Source organism: Biomphalaria glabrata, chromosome 11, assembly GCF_947242115.1.
Source record: "Biomphalaria glabrata chromosome 11, xgBioGlab47.1, whole genome shotgun sequence".
In the NCBI taxonomy this organism is placed as follows: domain Eukaryota; kingdom Metazoa; phylum Mollusca; class Gastropoda; family Planorbidae; genus Biomphalaria; species Biomphalaria glabrata.
In genome coordinates, this window is record NC_074721.1 from 30,299,982 (window position 1) to 30,324,404 (window position 24,423).

At 35.3% G+C, this 24,423-nt stretch overlaps 1 protein-coding gene across 1 annotated transcript in view; it reads right to left on the reverse strand.

The window, feature by feature from the left end:
- The window catches only part of LOC106065681 (uncharacterized), a 65,052-nt gene that overhangs the window by 14,048 nt on the left and 26,581 nt on the right, over positions 1 to 24,423 (reverse strand). The window contains exons 10-27 of the mRNA XM_056045568.1: positions 20,338 to 20,437; positions 18,082 to 18,203; positions 16,742 to 16,891; positions 15,832 to 15,942; positions 14,615 to 14,737; positions 12,249 to 12,431; positions 10,176 to 10,376; positions 9,878 to 9,979; positions 8,356 to 8,514; positions 7,699 to 7,806; positions 6,749 to 6,913; positions 5,767 to 5,844; positions 4,587 to 4,683; positions 4,282 to 4,427; positions 3,394 to 3,572; positions 1,475 to 1,583; positions 921 to 1,022; positions 282 to 493 (exon numbers count right to left, since the gene is read on the reverse strand). Coding sequence (XP_055901543.1) covers positions 282 to 493; positions 921 to 1,022; positions 1,475 to 1,583; positions 3,394 to 3,572; positions 4,282 to 4,427; positions 4,587 to 4,683; positions 5,767 to 5,844; positions 6,749 to 6,913; positions 7,699 to 7,806; positions 8,356 to 8,514; positions 9,878 to 9,979; positions 10,176 to 10,376; positions 12,249 to 12,431; positions 14,615 to 14,737; positions 15,832 to 15,942; positions 16,742 to 16,891; positions 18,082 to 18,203; positions 20,338 to 20,437 — 2,447 coding nt within the window. The remainder of the gene's footprint in view (positions 1 to 281; positions 494 to 920; positions 1,023 to 1,474; positions 1,584 to 3,393; positions 3,573 to 4,281; positions 4,428 to 4,586; positions 4,684 to 5,766; positions 5,845 to 6,748; positions 6,914 to 7,698; positions 7,807 to 8,355; positions 8,515 to 9,877; positions 9,980 to 10,175; positions 10,377 to 12,248; positions 12,432 to 14,614; positions 14,738 to 15,831; positions 15,943 to 16,741; positions 16,892 to 18,081; positions 18,204 to 20,337; positions 20,438 to 24,423) is intronic.

The following is a 24,423-nucleotide window of genomic DNA, read 5'->3' on the forward strand; positions in this document are numbered from 1 at the left end:
AAAGTTTAGAAAAACTTCTGCTAGCATTTGTTCTCCATGGGGAAGACATGACCAGGCTTGATCAACCAATGAAAGAAGATATAATTACAAAGATACAAATTAAACTTCTAACACAGAAGCACTTAGCTGTCGACACTGCATCCTACTGTGGAGCTAGTGTGATATCATTTATGCCCTATGAAAGTATTAGCAGTTCAAACATAGAAATCTGGGTTTTGAATCAATTTGTCATTTTTTAATGAAAAAAGAAAAAAATGTTTTACAAGTTTTCAAGTACTGACCAACCAAAGCTCTGCTGTCCTCAGTGTTGAGATATTCTGAATAGTATGTGTTAATACATCCAACTCCTCCACATTACTTGGAGCTGCAAGATATCCTCCTTGAGATAGACATGTCTGTGCAGCTGACTGAACATTAAGAGTCTGTTGTCTATAAAATCTGTAACATTTGTTTTGTTTTGCAATGAAGCCAAGTGGGCAAGACGAAGACAGATCTAAAAAAAAATTGAATAAATAGCTAAAAAAAAACACTATCAATGTGTAATAAACTTAAGATGGTAAAAAATAAAACACATTATAAACTTTATATATTAGTAAAGTAGTAAATTTATAGGTAATTTTAATCTAGTGTCAACAGTGAGCATATGTTATCACTATGCTATTTGCAGAGTTAATTTTTTTGTTCTGTGTCAAAGATTTTTTTTGCAATTCCATATAAGCAAAACACTTGGTACCAGTAATGTTGGGGTTATTTTCTACCCCTGCCAGTGCAATTGACTTGGTCCTTAGGCACACCAATGGTGATCCTGTTTTGCTTCCATATTGATCTAATTATCTCCCCTAACAAAAGCTTCCATGCCAGGTAGAGGTACCCTCTAGATGCATTTACAATTTAAGTCAAGGAATCATTTTAGAGCTTACCATCAATGCCACAAAACTGTTCTGAGCCATTGATCAGGTAAGTATTTGGAAGATGCACAAAATTATTGTACAGATCTTCACAAGATTCAGCCACATCCTGGTCTGGGAAAAAGCCATAAAAATGTAATCTTAAAACAGTTAATTCTTAATACAAAAAAGTAATAAAGTATAAAGTATAAAAGTATAAAGTTATTATAGGATTATTTCTATTTTATTAATAAAAGTAACATTATTAGAGGGAGATAAGAGCCACCTATCAGCTAAGTTCCTAACAACCATTAATAAAACACCAAATTTTATTTATAACACATCAAAGTTACTATTTTAACCAAAACTTGCCCCACAAAACACCTAAATATTTTTTGCTTTCATCACAATAACATTTTTATAAGTCATAAATAAAAATTTTATTAGGACTTAATTACATGACGCACAGGTTTAATTTCATTTGACCAAAAATAAAAAAAGGAATAGTTGAACTTGAATTATGCAAGCTGAAATAAGTATTTTTTCAAACAAATTAAACAGAAAAGTTTTAAAATTTCTTTACAAACCAATTGTGTATTGTCTAAAATTATTAGTGCCCCCACATTTCTGAAGTTCATTTCCTGGGCAAGGGAGGTCGCATTGAGCACTTGTTGAAGTGTTGAAAAATGTCATCAACTTTAACAAATAAAAAGTTCAAAATGAAAAGTTGCAATAATGATCAAATTTTATCATAGAGAGCGAGCTACATTTTATGCTTATGTGCAAACATATTTTATAATGTGTAACTGACATAATGAACCAAATAGTACAAACACATAATTCATTTAACCATAGAAAAATCAAATGGCTCCTTGGCAATGTGGTATGCTCTCTGGACTGTCATCTGATTTGTTAAAACTTTATTGTAGTGCCAGTTGAATGATTTTATTTTTTCAATTTCCTTAAAGAATGTTTCAAAGGTCATAATAATAGATATAGCTGGGTGTATTGTATAAATATCTTATCATTAATGTAAATAAAATCTAAGCATATAGGTTCTGTAAGGTTATTTACAGAAGTGGTAATGGATATGATCACTCCACTACCTATTAAAATGTTTCAATGGCATGCATCTCAAAAAGCCTCTGACAACCAGTAACTCTTAGCCTTCAGATGTGGCTCAGATATTGGGTCTGGCAGAACAGTTTTCACAAACAGAAGAGGCAAAGACAAGGAACTGGTGGCAGGACAGGCTTGTTAGCCATGGCTGTTTACCCATCTAGAAGACAGAAAACTCTGAGTTCAAACCTCAGTAGCCTTGCAGCTACACCCAAATATGAAAAAGACTTTGGAAGTCAATCCTGAGAAAAAATCAGCAACTGGTGATCCTTGGCAGCTAGCAGCACACAGTGCTACACCCTGGAAGAGCCTGTGATGCCTCTGATCCCACACTGTAGGACTACAGGTACTTGTTGTTCCTTTGGACACATCAGCTGCTGTGTGTGTGATGTCATTCCAGCCATAGCTAATGCCCTAACTTCTATGATCCCTAGCTGCTTCACAACTGAAGAAGGCCATAGATATAGATTATAAGTAGATTATAAGTATTGTTATAAACCTGGTGGTGGCACAGTGTGAGTGTAGTCAGCCGACGAAAATCGCCCCAGGCCAGCGCTAGACGAGCGGTCAACCATGACGAGTTACGACGATCAGCCGAGACGAGTGTCAACACGGCGGTTCGGGAAGGATCGACGGCGGTTCGGGAAGGATCGACGTCGTGAACAGAGCTCAGGAGCGTCACGAGAGTTGTAGTCATCTGACCACCTGGAAACGTCAAGCGGCGTTCTGTCCGGTTCGAGAAGGCCAGTAGGGACCCTATATAAGAGATGAGGTGTCGCAGTCAAGACGGTCGAGAAAAGGGGCTCAATACAGCAAGGTTCAGAAAGCGGGTTCACGACAGGAGTTCAGAACACGGTCGACTACAGCACAGTTCAAAGGTGTGGTTCTGTACGGAGCATTACGACGGTTCAGTGCGGAGTACTGTCAAGTACAGTTGAGACGAACGGCGTCTTGATCTTGGTCTGTGATCGAGTCCGACACAACGAGCCCAAGTGTGTGAAGTCAGTCCCGAACTGTTGAACCCAGTGCAAGCCCGGAACGAGACGGAGAGGCCAGTGCAAGACTTGATACGGCGGAACGGTGTTATCGGAGAGATATTGGTTATCGCAGAGCTATTTGTACTGTTCTACGTGCTGCCAATAGTACAGTATTGGCTGTTATTTATGGACATTAAACCTTTACGTTATTTTGGAGCCCTGACTTGTCAAGTTCTTTAAGTTGGTGGTGTATGGTGCAGTTTGCAGAGAGCCTGTATAGTGAGATTCGTAACAGTATTGACAATAGAATGACCAGCCAGGCATGCAATTATCGTTGAAGCAGCTATTATTCTTCTTTAACTTACACACATCATATTATTATGACAAATATGTATTATACATCTTCTTACATTAAAGTTAACTCCAACAGGGTCATAACAAATACAATCTTTGGCAGAAATCAGAGCATGATTTGTTGCATTGACTTGGCAGATCTGACGACATACAGTAAGTGACATGGAGTTGTAACTCTTAACAGCATACCAACTAGATGGCAGCATGCTGGTCATTTGCAGACAACCTTTATATGCTGTTAAAGTTTAGAGTTGCTTTTTAAATGCTTTTATTTGATGAATAAAATTTAATATATATTATTTCATAATTTATAATTTGTTATAAAAATGTAGGCTGAAAAGAAAATGTAAGATCAATATAGACAATTCAATACTTTATACTTCATACCTTTCACAGAAACACATCTATTAAAGCTTAGAAAAATTATATTCAGTACTATTTCCATAAAGAATAGTAGGTACAAAGGAAAAAAGGGACAAATATATTGTGATATCTTAACAAAAGAAATAACAAAGCTATATAAATACTGGGCCAAAGTGGCTGAGTGGTAAAATATGGGGATTTTGAACTTCAGGATTTTTAGGCTTCATGGACACATGTTGAGCATATAAAGGCATTAGGTCAGTGTGCTGGCCACATGAAATCCTTGTAAACCATCTGCCAAAGAAACAGGTGAGCTCCTAATAGATTGCAAGGTCCAAAAGGGTTATCACAACCATACCATTTCAACAATTTTTTTTTCACAAGATGAAGATGATATGTCAAATTTTTTTTTTATTCAAAATAACTTGAATAATGAAAAAGGATTGATGATAGAGATCTATACTTAGACCATCATTATGATACTGACAACAGAATGACCAGGCTCCTAATTAACACAAATTATCTATTAAAGAAAAAAAAGAAAAAGTTGACTACCACATGATCAGAGCTTCATTACTTACAAGCATCCCTCTGACAGACAGCATGAAATGTTTCAGTGCTATTGACAGGTAGAAATTGATTGCCAACTGTATACTGCATATAGGTAGCCAAAGTTGAATTTTCAAATATTTCTTGAGGAAACTCAGTCCACTTTATTTGGGATAATCTAAAAACAATAAGCAGGATAAAATTGAAAAATCTTGATTCATACTTTTTGCATATGTTAACAGAAAATGTTTTAAGTGACAATATCTTATATCACTAATATCAACAATCAGTATCACTAATGTCTTTGGTAGATATGAATTAATGCTTCTGTTTTCACCTGAACAGACTGCCATCGGACCATGTGTACATGCCCATGTAAAACTGATCAATGAGTCCTACATAGGATGGACTACTCACAGGTGTGTCTAGGGACCCTGCAATATAGAAAAAGCTTCATATCTTATAGGTCTAATTAAAACAAGCCTTAAAAAAAAAAATTACCAAGAGTCTATTAGTATAGTGGATTAAGGATAATATTATTATATAATTCTCATAACTCTTTAAGGGGGTTGTTGGGGCAACCAGTTTTGACACTTGAACTTAAATGTCATTTGTTATTCCAAGGCTGTCTATAAAAGTTATGTCTGTCCCTTTTTTTTATATCATCTACCCATTTTTTTCCTCTTTCTTTTGAAATGTGCAAAATAGGACAGTTTTTGAAAGATCATGTTATACTGATTGAATCTACAGATACCTCTGCAGTAAGGATGAGGTCATTTTCATGCTGCCCACATGTTGTGATGTATGACTGAATGGAATAAACTAATTGATTAAAAGGGCTTGAGTTCAGATCCCAACTCAAGCTGTTGTATTGGCTGAGTTCCTAAAAGCAGCATGGAAACCTTCCCTCCTCCCAAAAGTAAAAAGTTCCCCTTTCAGACCTTGTGGTCTATAGAGTAGATGATGTAAAGGTCATCTGTTTCTGTGGCCTACGGTTAACAAGGGTGTCATGTGGCTAGCACAATGACCAACCATCTTTACTTTTCCCTAACTAATGTCAGGTACCATTTAGAGATGGGTGGACTCAGAGGTGCCCAAAGATCCCGAAATAAAAAATCCCAGTCTTCACCAGGATTCAAACCCTGGTCCCCAGTTTGGAAGCCAAGCGCTTTACCACTCAGCCACTATGCCTCCTCCCACTTGGACTACAAACGAGTTTGCCCCATAATGCACTGGTCATGCTATTGCAGGAAAAATGTGTTAAACAAAACAGATTGAAATAAATATAAAATAAATATGCAAAAACAAAAAAAATATATATATATATTTAAGAATTATTTTATGAAGATTATAAAAATTTTATACATCTATTTTTAAAAAATTTTTATAAAAAAAAACAACAACATTCCATTTCATTCTAGTAGGTTTCTAGGTTTATAGGAACTTAGACTGGTAACCAATATACAACATTAAGATTAAGCTTTATCTGAACAACTGAACTGAGAGTTCAAACTCACATTTTAATACATCACCAACAAGTAGTTGAGTCTCAATAGTTTTCAGAGTTGCCGTAATGCTAGCAGGCAGGAAGACACCTTTGAAAAAAATGAAATATATATACATGATTTTGTATATAAAGTTTACTTTGTATATTCTGTTATTCTTGACATGATCAGTTATGGTTAATTCAAAAAGACGGGAAAAAAAGAATAAATACAAAACATAAGTTCTTTATAATTTTAAACTAAATATATAACTGACTTTTGCAAAACATTAAGTTGCAATGTGAATTATATAAATAGTTTAATGGTTCACACATGCTAAATTCATGTATAGATTTTGATTTATGGGATATTAGTTATCTATTGGCCCCCATCCATAATTTAAATATATTTCATTAAATCAATAACTTATTTGTAGGTGGTGTTAATTGATGACAACTTTTGTCATCCATGGGGTAGAGGGATTGAAATGACATTTCTGTATCATCAAATGGCTAGTGAGGCCTACTTGAGCCCAAAATGTCCAGCTATTAGCTGGGAAAACTGTGACAGCTGGTGCACAGGTGGTGCATTCTAGATGACTAAAAGAACCAGAATAATGCTTAACAAAGTGAACACTAAGAGATCAGATTGAGAAATTTGAATGTTAAAATGTGTAACAAATACCAAATACAAAAGAAAACGTTATCTAAGTACTACTTTGTAGAAACTAATATGTTTCCTTTATGTGTACACATGAAACTAGATGGAAGTAAAAGGACACTAAAACAAGTCTCCAGTCAACTCTGGGGGCAGTGGAGATAATAACCTGTAAGCAAAGAAATGATTTAGTACTATGTCTGCTTCAGCTTTTATAATTCAAAAATTCTTTTTAGCCTTACAGGCCAACTACTTTTCTAATTAGTCAGACACCAATGAGGCAGTAAAAAAATCATTTAATACAGTTTTTCCCAGTGAATGGTAAAGACATATGTTTTCATTCTATTTTATGTGTTACCTGTACAGCGTTGATATAATTGATTTGATCGTGATGAATTCATAACTTCTATAGCAAGAGTGACATTATCTATACCCACTCTATGCCAGGAGAGATTAGTAAAATTAACTTCTCCACTCCCATTGAAAGTCCAAAATTCTATCTGTTTTGCCAGATATGATGAATCTGCAAAAGAAAAGCATTAACATTCACATTCATTACTGTAAACCTGTAGTTATTTTTTATTTATTTTTTTATTAAACTTTGAAATTGAATTTTTAGTTTTAATTTCTTAAAATTGTAAATTTTTTAATGAAATTTCATCATATTTTTTTTTTTAAATAATCACCTTATTTTGTTTAAACATAGTTGTACATTTACTTTATCAACTATTTATTTAAGTTCATATAGTTTCATTATAAACTAACTATAATAAGACCAGCAGCAATGTATGGAAGTGAGACCTGGACACTGACAAAGACATCTGAAAATTTACTTAACACTTGGGAAAGAAAAATTCTTAGGAAAATCTATGGTGCCATACAGGATGAAACAGGGTGGAGGACACGCACTAACCATGAGTTATATCAATTATATGAAGACCCACCAATAGTGAACGAAATAAAAAAGAACAGACTACGTTGGGCAGGTCACCTTGAAAGAATGTCAGACAACAGAGGGGCGAAAATCGTATACAGGCAAAAACCAAAAGGCAGGCAACCCAAAGGCAGACCCCGAATGCTATGGATAGATGACGTGGAAGCAGATCTGAAGCAGCTTGGGGTTAGGGCGTGGAGACGAAAGGCCCAGGTGAGATCTGAATGGAAGGATGTGTTAAAGCAGGCCAGAGCCCTCCATGGGCTGTAGCGCCACTGGGATGGATGGATGGATAGTTTCATTACAGACTATCCCCAGCACTCCAATTTCCTGTGGGGAATCAAAGCATAATGGAAATAATTAAATGTACAAACTTTTCATTCCACACCATGTTCTAACTCCATTAGCAAGAGAGTACAGTCCAGACAATAGAACTCCTTGGTTAAACAAGTCCTCACAGGATGAAGCATTTTTGCTGTAATCTTGTTGAAACATAATGAGTTTAGTGATATTATCATGCATTTAAAACCTTGCTCGTTGTCACATGGTATGCATACATTAATACTAAAAATAAATTGATACTCAATAACAACCTTATGAAACCATTTTCCCACTAGGTACTTACAATGTAGCAAATCAAGCTAACTACAGTAGGCTATGTAATTACACTTGGTACTTTCAATGTAGTAAATCAAGCTAACTACAGTAGGTTATGTAATTACACTAGGTACTTACAATGTAACAAATCAAGCTAACTACAGTGTGATCCCCACCCCACACCCACACATAAAAAAAAATGTTGATTTCATTAGAACATCAACCAATTTTTACTGCAATGCAGAAAATTCTGTATGTATTCACAGATAAATGATGATGTTGCATGGCATAATAAATTACAAGCAATTTTTTTCATTTTCTTCAATAAGCATTTATTGTATCTGAAAACAAATCATGTCATTTTCTTTTAGCCTCTAATATAATGTTGCAGAAAATAGGGATATTAGTCCATAAACTGCAGGAATATTTTTTACCTATGGCATACACTGTCATATAGTCAAAGAGAGAAGCTCCACAGTTCTGTTGACGAGCACACCTTTGTTCACAATTTGTTTCTAAAGTTTTTGTAATATTTTCTCCACTTCCTATACAGTGACAGGAATTTTGATACCTTACACCTGCCAGCATTTTGCCTGGATGGTTAAATAAAAATGTTTAGAGCAGTGAGTTAATAAAAATAAGTGGCTACCAATAGGGGACTTTTGTTATAAGCTTAATCATAATATTCTCCATTGCATTCAAAAGACATCTTTTTAAGCAAAATAAAAAAATGGTGAAAGAGAGGAACAAATAGAAAGTGATAGGGAGAAATAGTATGGAGTTGGGAATATCATGAAACCATAAGAAAAATGTAGAAATATTGAAATCATACAAAAATGTAGAAATAATGCAACCATAAGAAAAATGTAGAAATAATGAAACCATAAGAAAAATGTAGAAATAATGAAACCATAAGAAAAATATAGAAATAATGAAACTTTTTAAAATACTAGTAAATAGAAACAAGCAAAATACCAAAAAAAAACTCGAAAAAAAAAAAGCTTATATTAATGTGTATCAATTAGTTAAGTTTGAATCTGTTATATCATTAAATTTGTAATAGACCTAGACTAACAATAATAAATCTGTGCGATTAGAAATATTTTTTTACCAATTTGTTTTTTGAATAGCGCAATTTCATGCTTTTAGCGTTCTCACTTGTCTGGACCAGTAGGAAAGTGTGAGAAAGAATGGGGTATCTGGTTGATAGTTTTTAATGTATTTTAAAAAATAACAAAAAATGACCTGAAATCAAACTTGTGGGCTAAAGCCTTCTAGGGCTTCTCAAGCCAACACAGTAACCACTCTGCTAGTGAAAAGTCTATGAACATGGAAGACTGTTTCTATTTCATGTTTGTGTTTACTAAGCCTCATATGGCAGACTAATATAAAGGGGACTAATTTAGCTTATACCACCACTTCAGTCAAGTACTATTTCTTTCCCTTGTTTGAGATACCAAACAAAGTAGTTAATTAACTAACTGGTTAATTTTATATTATTGATTTTTGTGTTGTCAGGTAAAAAAAATAACTGTCTGAAATTTCAGCTTGATCCGAGATTGGGTGTCTGAGAGATAATGTGTACAAACTTTTGGCCAGACATACAGACAGGCAGAGTGAGTTAATATAAGCTTTGTAATAATTTACAAAATTAGGGATGCAATATTGCAAGACCACTGCTGCCAACTAGATAATTGAAAAAAAAATGAGTGCATTTTAAAATACATCTAGCTTATCAACACATCTGTTTTCTGTACATTAGCTATATAGAAAAAAAAAGGTAACTATTTCATTTGCTTTTGTGTCCATTTCAATTCCACATGCTTGTAGATCAAAAAGTAAGACATGAAAACAGAAAACATGGACATCTGTGACTGTAAGTAATGTGTTGTGGATTGAGGCAATGCTATGCCAATTCATCCTTTTTAAGTTTTAGAGTTAAAATTGAGGACCTACCTAGACCTTTACAAGTCTCAAGGCATTGTGTGACAGTCAGATCCCTATAACCTATTAAGTATTGGTTTTGTGATGCTGCTGACAGATAACAGCCTCGGTAATCTGCAATATAAAATCTATATGAATGCATTATTTCCCCTTGAAGACTTTGGTTAAAAAAAAAGCACTTACATACATAAATTCAACCTTGCACTTACTCAAAATCAATTTGAAAAATGTGAACAATAAGTGATCTAGATCTAAAGATTGAATCTAGAGTTAATTTTAAGCTTAAGCTAAGAAAAAGTGACAAACTTACCAGGTCCTTTTTCACATATATAAGCGTATTTGCCACAGTCAACACCGATTATGTCGCTGGCATTGAAGCTGGTGTGTGCATAGCACTGGAAGTCATCCTCATCATATCTGGTCCTAAGAGATTCATTGACAAAAGCCCCATTGGTGTAACGCAGGTAGGAGGTTGTCCCCCTGAGATGGAACAAACCAAACGTCCACCTAGCTACAAAACAATATGGAGGGGAGGGAATTATCTCATCACTATAAAACAAACCATGAATGAACAATCTTTTATACCTTTGAAAAGAAAGAAGGAATTACATTGAAAACATAAAAGAACAAATCTCTCTATGATTGCTTAATTAACTTCTCTTTATAATAACATTTTCACCAATTTTACGATATAGTAGGCTATATATAATTTATCCTCCTTCGTAGTTGAAGATGAGCACTTCCTCCATTTCCTATAAACTTGAAGATGGCTATGGAGTTCAATTCTGGCTTTAAAAACCTTATAATTACAAGGCATGGGTAGATTTGGTCTACTGCAGTTATGCCTGCTTCTTTTCTAAGCACGTTCTATCATGGCGGCCGGTCTTGAGACTTCACGCCATGAAAATGATGAAACAAGGTCTATTCAAAGGAAGAGCTAGGCGACTTAATGAATCTTGTCGTGCGCAGTCAAGTATTTTTCTTTCTTTTTTTTTTTCGCACTTATTGATACATTTGCACTGGAAGTCCTCGTTACCAGAGCCTTTCTGTGTAGTCATTTCTTTTGGTGAGTTCGGTTGCCACTGTTGTTGTTTTTTTTCTCTTCGTGGCCTTTTCGTTTGTTTTTCGCTGCCGAGTAAGTTCAGTTAGGCCTTAGGCCTATATATCTGTATGTAGCTGCTCGTTCTCGATTCGCCGTTATAGTTTTGTGGAGAGGTGATTATAGGGAATTTATAATTGTCTTCTCTTAGGGACTCCTGTTGTTTTGTTAGAGTCAAGCTCTTTCTGGGTTGTAGACCCGTGTGTAGAGTTATATGCTTTGGATTGGGCTTGCCGATGCGTGTATATATAATAGCTCTACCGGTTTGATCAAGATGCGCCTTCGTATCATCTAAACATTGTTTTTCGGTGCTATAAGCTACTTTATTTGCTTTATTTGTTGGTTCTAACAGTCAGGGACCCGGCAAACGAGACAAGGCCTTAAAAAAAAAAAAACTCTGACAATGCACATATACTGACTTCCGCAGCTATGGCATATAAATCAATGATGAAAAAAAAACGTTACCACAAGCGAACAGAGATTTACCATGGGCATCAGGATCACAGGGTCAAAACTCTTAAATTGTTGGAACTGCTATTGGGCCCCATGACAATTTTCTGATCATTGTCAAAAAAATAATAATAATAACGCCAACTAAGACGATATGGCCATATGACGAGATCCTCAGGGTTCAGTGCCAGGTAAAAGGAGCAACAGGAAGACAACAACAAGAATGTCCGGGCCTGTCAATTAAAGAGACTCTAATACTGGCAAAAGACAGAGAGGAATGATGATGGTGCACAACGGTTTCAAGAGAATCCCAGAGGGAGGATACGAGACCAATCACTATAGTAAGCCTCAGACCTGTTGCGTGGCAACGAGCCCCCAGCTTGCGACATCACGAGTCAGTGTTGAGGTCTTTACCGTCCGGTGCAGATCTTTTGCTGTAGCTTGTCTAATTCAACCGTCTGGTCAACAAAGTGCTATAATTTATTAGTGCTTTGATTGGTGACGTCACAAAAACGTCATGGAAATTTAAGCCAAATGGCATTATTTATGCGTACAATATTACTTAGTCGTCAAGTGAACAGCAAGCCAATATATGTTTTTTGTTGTTGTTGTTGTTTTTTTGAGAGAGCTTAACGTCGAGCTTGTTTTTTTTTTCTTTCAGATCCACCAAACGTCTTTTAAAAACACATTGAACCGATGCTCTTACTTACGAACGCAAAATGTCGTCTGCTTAGAATTTACCTGCACGTGATATCAATGTACACAAATCTATTTCGTGCCACAATAAATCTAGTTCTCAAAAAAAGAGGCAAGCACAAACCCAAAAATACTCACCTTTATTGTAAAGCATGGCAGTCATCTGGATTATTTCCAGAACACTTTCTGCTTCCTCTTCTGTTTCGTAAACAGCTAAGTAGCCTCCGATATATGCACACATCAGTGACGGGTCTTCTATGGACTCAATGAAGAATCTGTAGCATCGACCATCTATCCCAATCCAGGACTCAGGGCATGTCACTGCAATACAAGTGTATCTAGTCGTCAAGTGTATTTCTTACAAAAGGAATCGTGTTTTACAATCTGATAGGCTTAAATGAAGACCAACTGATCGATGCGTTTGGAGGTCACTGTTTAAAGCAGACGGTACGTGACGTTTTGGCGCAGCCGTTTTTTGGCGCATGGGATGTTTTGGCGCGAGGTATCTTGACTATTATGTAAGAAAAATGTGGATTTTATAATAATTTTTTTCATTATTCTCTATTATTGTATGTATAGTATGATTTCTATTCCCATCCACCGAATAGTTTTAAAAAAATAATAGTTTTGATTATTTCTTGAATACAAAATAAGTCAGATTTCTACCTGAGACCATGGTAAACACATGCCTCCCCCTCCCCCTAAATTATACGTGAGTTCTGCCAAGCGCACTGGATGACATGATTTCTGTTTCCGAAAAAAGTTTTCAAAATGATTGACATCAGTTTGATGTTCGCACAAACTAAGAAACTTTTCAAAGATAACTTTATTTGAGGGGGGACAGTGTCCGCCGAGCTCCTCATGGTGCCCTATGGAGTAAGTTCCCCCTCAGTGACCCTTGGGGTGTTCGAAAAGAGCTAACGTTGCGGGAGCCTGCGACTTTCCTGGCAGACTTTCCTTGAAGACTTTCCTGGCAGACTTTCCTTGAAGACTTTCCTGGCAGACTTTCCTTGAAGACTTTCCTGGCAGACTTTCCTGGCAGACTTTCACGCTCGGTGCAGAGCTCAGTTGGTGGGGTTTGGGGAAAACGATGAGCTCTGACCCTCTGACTGATATGCTTGCACACTCGTCTGGTGTAAAGACTGGAGTCTGTCAAGGTCTACAGCATATGCTGAAACTGATCAGTCGTCGCCCAGGAGACTGATGAAGGGTCAAGCCATTAAAGTTTGCTGAATCTAAATTGGTGGTTACAAAAAAAGGTCTTCTGCCTCACTCGACTTTCGTGGATTATCATACCACGTGATTTCTAATATATATATATACCCCCCAGAAAAAGAAATTTTAATAACTTTTTGACTATTTCATGCACACATTGTGTGAACTATGGTTGACTATTTCATGCACACATTGTGTGAACTATGGTTGACTATTTCACGCACACATTGTGTGAACTATGGTTGACTATTTCATGCACACATTGTGTGAACTATGGTTGACTATTTCACGCACACATTGTGTGAACTATGGTTGACTATTTCATGCACACATTGTGTGAACTATGGTTGACTATTTCATGCACACATTGTGTGAACTATGGTTGACTATTTCATGCACACATTGTGTGAACTATGGATAACTGCCTGATCGTGTGATACTAGGTAGTGACGTGTCCCGGGTTTAAATTCTTCCCGTCGCAATCCTGGGGGGGGGGGGGGGTGTTATTATCCTTTAATCGGAGTGAACATATCGAAACATGTAAAGCCTACAAAGTAGGAAAGGTCAGAGTTCTACCTGTACCTCTGACACCATACATTATACATAAGGTGTGCGAAACGCACAGCATGACATTCATCAGTTTTCCCTCCTTTTTTAACATTGGAGGTACCATTAATTAAATAAATCATTTTCATTTCTATTTCAAACTGCATCAATTCTTTCATTGTTTTCTTTTGATTTGGACACTATTAAATCTTAAGCTCATGTTGTAAGTGCCTTTATAAGTGCCTAAAGCAGCAGGAAATATACTTTTGTACTTTAAACCTTTAAATGTTGGTTTTAAAAAAACATGATTTTTTGGTCGAAATTGTGAATAAAAAAGTTTTGATAAATATAACTGCTGCGATTTCGATCTTGAAAATGTCTTAGTTGTTCTAAGCTTTAGTTATGTAATAACCGGTTAAATATTCGTATTTTAATGTCCACAGGAAGTGGGAGAATAAGTGATGATCAGTACGTCATCAGGGCCAAGAATTTTCTATTTTGGATATCGACATAGTAAAGCTGAGTACCTACATAGGTCAAGTTCACTATGGTTTTATGATTCAGCACGACGACCATCCATTTTTACTTTCACCAATAGATATTTTATCTGAATAGACTTGATAGCATGATGTCATTATTGTAGCCACTTAATACTGTGAGATGTCGAGAACAAAGTGACATCTTATGTTTTATGGATTATCATTTTATCCTATAACAAAGTATCATTGTATCTTATAACTAACCTCCAGCATACTCCAAACAATCTACAGTTTGTAAAGATCCATTGGGGTTTTGGACTGTGACGTTTGACAAGAGAGATCCTAAGATCATCGTGAGACAGCTTTCTCTGAAAGGCTGACCAACATCTAGGTAGGATCAAATAACCATAAGTAACATTAGACACTAAACGTTTTGTTAACATAAAATGTAGAGAATGGGCTCAAACAGCGAATAGTCTAAGGATATATAGAAACAGTAAATGGTCTAAAGATATATACATAGAATAAAATGGTCTAAAGATATATACTTAGAATAAAATGGTCTAAAGATATATACATAGAATAAAATGGTCTAAAGATATATACATAGAATAAAATGGTCTAAAGATATATACAAATGTACAAACAGTAATTGATCTGGAGATAAGTTTCAAACCAAAAGGTCATGGCTATCAAAAAACAGTGATATGTGTAGGAATAGATTCAATTATTGAATAGTCAATGAACTAAATAACCAAGACATAGATTTAAACAGTAAATCTTTCTTGTATTAATTTAATATCCCCACACACACTGAAACTTGCTGCTTAAAGTATATTTAGATGATTGGTTAAGTTTATATGTAGAACACAATACACTATTATTATATTATACTTATATTATCTAAGGGATTGTGCAATTAGAGATTTGATTCCTTTTTATATCTTTTAACCCAAATAGTATTGAATTATAACCCTAGCCTTGATCTGCAGCATATATAGTATTTTTCATTTTACGTAGACCAGTGAATTCATTCAATTTTACATAATAAATAATAATAATAATAATAATCTTTATTGTCCGTATGGAAATTTGTCTTACAATTTGTGCATTACACCAAACAAAAAACATTATAACTATAAGAAACCAAAGTGTACATTCACACCAGACTCACTCATAATTTACATGTGACAAAGTTTATACCAGATTGTTCTTATTTAATGATTTGATTGCCAGGGGAACAAAAGGAGTGTTTGTGTCTGTTTGTCTTTGCTATCGGTGTCTTGTATCTCTTTTGTTATGGTAAAATCACAAAATCCTGACCCAAAGGGTGATTCTTTATTTCGAGGACCTTGTTAGCTTTTTTATAGATGTTTGTCTCAAACAACTGCCCAAATATCGAAATGTGAATCCCCACTTGAAGTTACATTTTAAAATGTCATGCCTCTAATAAAGTTACAACCATCTACGTCACGTTTTACCTGAAGTTACAAATACTTTGTCTGTTTCACTCCCTCCACAGATTTGAAACTTGTGACGAGGGCATGGTACGTCACAGTTTTCCCAGCCAACCAGCGTGAAGAGTGAGTCGTCTGCAATCCAAAAAAAAAACACCTTCTTATTTAGCACTCTGTACAATACACATATAAAAAAAAACAGGAAATATTTGAGTTTGTCTGTTAATCAATGGCAGCCGTCCAATCTTAAAAGTGTGTTTCGGTTTTTAGACGCCAATTTGTTCAAGAGAAACGTTCAAACGCATCTGTTACTAGCAAGTAGATAATAATGGTTAAACAGAATATGGAACAATGACAGAACTCTTTAATTAAAAAAAAAAGTTTCCGACGTCCCGACGTCATTCCGAGTAACGTAAAAGGGCAACGCTTAGTGAATGTTGATTTTTCACTTCTCTTCAACTTTTTGAGACCTGAGTGTGACGGACGGACATTTTACCCATTAAAATTCGGATCAATAAGAAATTTGGTATAAGAGAAAGACATTTTGGTTCCGTAAATATTGCAAGGCTGTAACATTTTTTGACAAAGAACTTATTTAGAATTTACAGATTACAAAAGGATGATATAAATAGATTAAGTTGTTTCAATATGGCATGAAATATTGCACTGATCGATGATTATCCTCGTAATACGAAGAGGAAAACAGCGATAATAAAGATTTGGAGAGCCGAGGCTATTCTATGATTATAAAGTAACCATCATGGTTAGATAACTCCTACATTACTTAACTATGAGTGGCAGAAATATTTTTTTAAATAAGTTTTTACACCTTGACTACGTTGTCAAGGATACATCCTAAAAAAGTAAATTTGCATCTAATGCATTGTAAGTATCCAGCTACAAATATTGGATTTCTAAGTAGAAAAATAGTTACCGCTAGTGCAAAAGCAGGAAGTGTTTTGTGTAGCCGAGAAATGAAATCCCGAAGCTCTGCAGGTCTCAAAGCAAAATGGGGTAGACATCTTTGTAGAGACTGACTTGAGATGGAGCTGGGAAATGTTAGCCGAAGCACAGCCCAACGTGGCTGGAGAAAGAAGAACAAGTATCACTTTATTAATTTAAAAAAAAGCTTTATGACTATCCTGTTGACCAGCATTCACAGCCATAAAGAAGAGTGCTCACAACACAGGCATTGTAGACTAAGATTTTGATTGCTGTGGTCAATTTGGCATTTTCCCAGACGCTCTTTGAGAGTTTTGCCAATGCTGTAGTAGCTTTACCTGTTCTTTTTGTCAGCTCGTTGTCTAAATCTAGGTTATAGGCTGAGCTTGTGGGAGTCAGGAGTCAGACCCAAGACTAACCTATAGAGATGTTCGCAGGCGAGACATGAGAGCCACAGACATCAACGAAAGTATGTGGGAAGAAATAGCCAAAGAAGACAGACTGTGCGTGCTGGGACGATTCTCGCTTAGAGTAAAAGAAACGAAGCAGACTTAATCAAGAGGGAAAAAGAAAGCTGCCCTGTCAGCTAGCCCTAAATCAGATGCATACACATGCACGAATTGTGGCTCCAGAATCGGCTTGATCAGCCACACCAGATTCTGCCCCGTCTCAAGACGAAACCAAAACCAGTGACTCATCTGGGCGCATCCATTGCCTTCCGAAACAAAAAGGAGCCATATATATATATATGACTATCCTGAAACTGTAGATAGATGAAGATGATGCGATGTATGAGCCTTATTTGCATTCTATCACATTATGATAGGTCTATTTTCCACATGTCTAAGTGTAGCCTAAAGGTAGCTAGCCGACGTTAAGCAGCTTAGGAGTTAAAACTACTAAAAGAATATCTGTCATAATGATTGAAACATTTGAAAACTAGTTGATAACATGCAGGGCAATAGCTGAGGGAGAGGGTTGGTTGAGTGTTGACTGCAACGTTTCCAACTATCTAGTACTCAAGTCATACTTTGAGAACCTTGTCAAGTCAACAGCTCATTTTTATGAAATGAACATTGGAAATGTGAGCTGATTGAAAAAGCTATCGATTTCATTGTGCAACAAGAAATAAGTAATTACATAACCATATTGAAGTAATCATGACAGCTATAATGAAGTAATCAAGACAACCATAATAAAGTAATAAGCTACACGTAATGAATTAAGCAAACAGCCAACAAAAAAAACTGACAGCTAAAATAAAAAACAAAACAAAGCGTGACAGCCACACTGACGTAGCCTAATTGCATAGTCCAGAAAGTGAATATTTACATTTCGACATTTCACAAATCGCTCCGATCTGTGCAGAATAGCACTCCACATTTTTCATCAAACCATCCTCATACATAACACAACGATTAGAAATGTATCTTGGGTAGTCTTCTGCAAAATTTCTAAAAGAAAACAAAAAAGAAGTATATAACAAACTGATAAGGTTTCAGTCTCAAACTAATATAAGCAGGGCTTTTTTTTTTGTGTGACGGTACGCACCGGTACGGCGTACCGGCACCTTTTTCAATGTGGGGGGAAAATTATTACTTTTCTTGTATTTTTAACGTTTATTATTAATTTATTAGTAGTTAAAAATTAGGCAATCAATCACTGAGTACCGGCACCTAATCATTGAGTACCGGCACTTTTTTTTTTAACAAAAAAAAGCACTGAATATAAGTAATGTCTTTTAATAATGTCAGAGGTCAAAGATGGTACTACTGCTATCTACCTCATTTCATTGTGTCTATGGAAACAAATTGTTGGTGACTAACTCCTTTAAAACTGTCCTTGGTCCTCCCCTCCCCCCCCCCAACCAATTGAAAAAGTCAATGACACAGAGTTGTAGGGACTGGGGGACATCGACATTTCTAATCTTATATTTAACCGCGATACGCGGAGTGAATTGAATTCTGCCAACTAGATCTAAGCATAATCACATTGGTTTAAAAAAAACAACATAAAACAAAAAAAAAACAACAAGCAAAACAAAAAAAAAACGCTTTAATTTTAAAAAAAGTTAATTACTGCCATTTTTCTCAAAATGGCAGGATTTAGATCCCCTCTGCAAGAAGTTGCAAAGGGAAAAGATCGTCTCTCGAGATGTAAAATGCCACAGAATCTGCTTTATAAAACAAAATTAATTACTAGTAATTGATTAAATAATTTTTTAATTGTTTGTGTATTCAAACTGTCATCGACTATGAATAATTATGCAAAATTTCAACTTAGACTAAGAAGTGGGAAAAATAACACTAGGTGCCACATTATACATCCACATCTCTCATTAAGTAGCATTTATTTCTCTTATTTCGATATCAAACAAAATAATTAATTACCAATAATTATTGAACTAATTTGTTGATTTCTTTTATTGCTTCATGTTTTTGTCAGATACAATGAATAATTGTGAAAAGTTTTAACTTGATCCGAGAATGGGAAGTAGTAGAAAGAAAAATAGATTCAAACTTTTTACTAGACAGACAGAGTTAGTGGATATAAGCTTTGTACAAATTATATTTTCACTTACAAAATATAAATAACTAGCAAAATGTAAAAAAAAAATACTTAAACAATACAATGCTTAGCGGAGCGGTATCTATTTAATAAAATTAATAGGTTAATTTTTTATTGATTCATGATTTCTTAGCACAACCATAAATAGTGCAAAGTTTCAACTTGATCCGAGAATGGAAAGTGGGAGAATAATGTGTTCGAAATTTGTACCAGACAGACAGGCAGACAGACAGAGTGATCTGATATAAGATTTGTAAAATGTCACATTATGTGTGTGCTTGCGTCTGTGTTCTGAAAACGAGGCCACACAATCATAATAGACGTTTTGTAATCACCAAATTCTTCATTGATTTACACATATGTCTGATCTCAAGACACTAGAGCTGTTTTATGAAGACCAATCTTCAAACAGCAGCTAGCTACCTGGAACACATCTGCTTATCATCTACGTTTAATAACCACATTTGTCAATTAGCCATTAGTTTAGAGGTATTTGATTTTGTTAAAATAACTTTCTTGAAGGTTGTAAATGTTTCATCAAATTACTTTCCTGTGCTATATTTGCTTTATATAAGTACTCAGCGGTGACAGCTATTTTAGGTGTGTACTTATGTGTAGTTTACAGATGTTTCATTGAAGTTCTTACCTGTAACTTACAGCTGTTACATTACAGTACTTCCCTGCAGTTTACAGATGTTTCATTACAGTAATTACCAGCAGTTTACAGATGTTTCATTACAGTAATTACCAGCACTTTACAGATGTTTCATTGAAGTTCTTACCTGTAACTTACAGCTGTTACATTACAGTACTTCCCTGCAGTTTACAGATGTTTCATTACAGTAATTACCAGCAGTTTACAGATGTTTCATTACAGTAATTACCAGCAGTTTACAGATGTTTCATTGAAGTTCTTACCTGTAACTTACAGCTGTTACATTACAGTACTTCCCTGCAGTTTACAGATGTTTCATTACAGTAATTACCAGCAGCTTAAAGATGTTTCATTTAAGCTCATACCTGTAAGCTACAGCTGTTTCATCCACCCACATGTAAGAGAAAGTGTTCTGAATGTCGTAAAGACCAATGTACGCTGAAATTTTGGTCATATGCTTCAGCTCTGAGGACGGAAAAAAAAATTAATCCAAATTTATATCCAAACTTTATCTTTTTTTTTTTATTGAACACAATCAACAAAGGCCGATCTCTATTGTTGGTACCAATCAATCACAGTATTTTCAATTATCCATAACTTTCAAGATCTCTGTTTCACAGATTTGTGACATTAGATCTAATAAGTCGTAAGTAGTTAATTGGTCTCCAGCATGTAATGGCTGTCCGCATTCCCTTACCCCACCGTAGGGTATTTACTTTTAATACTTATAAATTCTTCTATTCGTATTCGCAGCAATTAAATCGCATTTAATGTATCGAATTTTAAGCTCTGGTATCAGAGATGGCTACTCTACAAAGCAAAAGTGAGATATCATATTCTTGTATCTTTAAATGAAAAACAAGCAAAATATATATACAAAATACTTTTTAAAAGACTACAAAGATTTTCTAAAGGGAAGAACTCCGTCCTTAAAACTATATCTACCATAAATGTACAAGTTATATCCCTTATTCGAATCTCCTTCGATATTAAACAAAATAATTAATTGATGTATTGAGTACTAGTCGACCGGCGGCGTAGGATACGCCGCTATTTTGCAGTGCCGGCCTTAGGCCAATGCAACCTATGCGACCGCAGTGGGCCCCGCACTTTTATAGGACCCGCGCTAATTCAAGGTGTAAATTAAATTAAACCATTTAATAACTTAAAACAGATTTCCCGCGCCCTCCTGTCGATTTACCAGGAGCTCCTGGAAATCTCACGAAATTGCAAAATATACGAAAAAGTCCTTAAAATATACGGAATATATAGACAAAAATTTTCATTTTGGGGTGTCATTCAATATGGGAAACGCCAATCCTACGCGCAATAAATAAAAACGGCATTATGCATTAGCCGTGATTGTGTAATCTGGTGAAAGAAGCTTCTCGCGCCTCAAACTAATAAAGAATTACTTGAGGTCAACAATTCTCATAGATAGATTGAAACATTTGGCAATCATTGCTATTGAGCGTGATCTATGTAGTAAACAGAATTATTATGATATACTCTATGCTTCGCTACACGCAAAGCTCGTAAAGTAATTCTGTATCTAGTAAAGAATGAATAAAATGCTTAGACGAATTTATTTTCTAATACAAACTCTTAAATTTCACTTATTATCCGCTTCCCTACCCAAACTTGGCCCCGCGAAATCCGTTTCGCATAGGGCCCCACAATTGTTAAGTCTGGCTCTGCTATTTAGTGACCTGTAAATATACATAGTTGATTACTTGTTCTCTTTCCATGACTTCTTGGTCACAATGGTTAAGTCCGGCACTGCTATTTGGTGTTTGTAAAATGTTTTACATGTAAAATGTCTTCCATGTTTCGGATGTTCCGAGTTGACGATAGTTTATAGAGTATGGACTTTTGTTTCATTGGTTCCCATTGTTTCACTTGTTGCTCTTATTTCATTTGTTTCTATTGTTTCACTTATTTACATTGTTTCACTTTTTTTGTATTGTTTCCCTTGTTTCTATTGTTTTACATGTTTTTTTTTTGTTGTTGTTGTTTATTTTACTTTTTTCCTTTATAGATTTTTTTTCAATATTTGGAAAATTGAAACCTATTTTCGGGAAGTTAATCGAAAATATTTATATTTAAATGTTTTTCTTTCGTTACTTCCCTTACTCCTTAAAAAAAAATTAAAGCTTGCAAAGCTAACTGGTATCAAAATTATAAGCTTTCTGTGATACTATACTGCCATACCTACAGAGTACAGACCGTCTGTGATAGTGCAACATTATTTTAATAAACCAAAAATGCTTGTTTAAAAACCAGAGCTCATCTCATCTGTCCTTTTGACTTTCGTCCTAGGGATACTGTGACAGTTTGCGTAACCGAATCCCGCCACTTTTCCTGGTCAGCAGCTGTTCTTAGCAGAATATTACGAGAGAGGACAGTCCACTCTTTCACTTTGTCCTGCCAGCGTTTCCTTGGACCACCCTTTCTTCATTTGCTTCCTCGTCTATACTGTTCTAATTTTAAGCCCAGATTTTCCAACCTTTACTCATGACTCCAGATTTGGCTCTATCGAGTTTTTATCTCTTCTGGTGATCATCCATCGCTTGGTATATTTAAATGAGTCAACTTATTCTACTGTTTGGCTATTCAAATGTATGTTATATCATTATATCTAGTATTCTCTTAGTATTATCTCCTTCACAAACTAGTACTTTGCTTTTTTTTAGCACTGATTTCCATGTCAACTCTTCCAGCTGCAGCATCCAGTTTTGAATTAGGTTCGTGTACATGGTCTGCATTTTCTCCAAAGAGGCTTATATCGAATGCAATCCTGAGATTGGAAATAGGCTCTAGATAGTTCTTCATTCATTTTTTGTGAATTGATGTCTGGGAAATATTACGTGCTTACTTAGTACTATCGACATTCTTTGATTTTTAGACTACGCTGTAAGAGAGTGGGTGCAACAAATTTAGATCCACTGATTAAATCATCTAGAATGTAGATCCAATAAATGTGTGTTCTACAGTGCTAAAAAGATATATATATATATATATATATAATAGTTTATCAACACGTCCTTTAGTCGTACACCGGATGCACCAAAAAATATATTTATTTATAGTTTGTTACAGGATGACAGTGCACCAAAAAAAATATATATTTATAGTTTGTTACAGGATGACAGTGCACCAAAAAAGATATATATAGTTTGTTACAGGATGACAGTGTACCAAAAAAGATATATATTTATAGTTTGTTACAGGATGACAGTGTACCAAAAAAGATATATATTTATAGTTTGTTACAGGATGACAGTGCACCAAAAAATATATTTATTTATAGTTTGTTACAGGATGACAGTGTACCAAAAAAGATATATATTTATAGTTTGTTACAGGATGACAGTGCACCAAAAAAGATATATATTTATAGTTTGTTACAGGATGACAGTGTACCAAAAAAGATATATATTTATAGTTTGTTCCAGGATGACAGTGCACCAAAAAAGATATATATTTATAGTTTGTTACAGGATGACAGTGTACCAAAAAAGATATATATTTATAGTTTGTTACAGGATGACAGTGCACCAAAAAATATATTTATTTATAGTTTGTTACAGGATGACAGTGTACCAAAAAAGATATATATTTATAGTTTGTTACAGGATGACAGTGCACCAAAAAAGATATATATTTATAGTTTGTTACAGGATGACAGTGTACCAAAAAAGATATATATTTATAGTTTGTTACAGGATGACAGTGCACCAAAAAAGATATATATTTATAGTTTGTTACAGGATGACAGTGCACCAAAAAAGATATATATTTATAGTTTGTTCCAGGATGACAGTCTCTAATAACATTGATGGCTTTTGACTTTGGGAACTGGCTTTTGACCGTTCCTGTAATTGGCTATGTTCACTGACAATTTATACACATTCATATGTATGTATCGGAGGCCCGGTGACTGAGTGATAAACCGCTTCACTTCCGAACCGAAGGGTCCCGGGTTTGCATCCTAGTGAAGACTGGGATTTTTATTTCGGGATCTTTAAGACGCCTCTGAGTCCATCCAGCTCTAATGGGTACGTGACATTTGGAAAAGTGAATGTGGCTGATGGTTGTGTTAACCACACCACAGAAACAGATGACCTTTACATCATCGGCTAGGTCTTGGGGGAGCTACCACCTTCTACCAAGCGCGTCCCCAGGTGGCGGATAGGGGAAAGACCCTTAGATATGAGGGTTAGCTGTGAATAGCAAATAAACAGCCGCGGACCAACTGGTTTGCAGTCATGGAGGATGAGGTGAAGTATTCCAGTGGTTAGAATATTTACTAAAAACATCTCAGAAATCCAGGGAAATGATTGCAAAAAGCGAGTATAGGGCGCTCTAACTCTAAACCCGGGTAGATGAAACCCTTTAGCTAGGGATAGCAGTTCATCTAGGAGAGAAAACTCCGAAAATAAACACCTGCT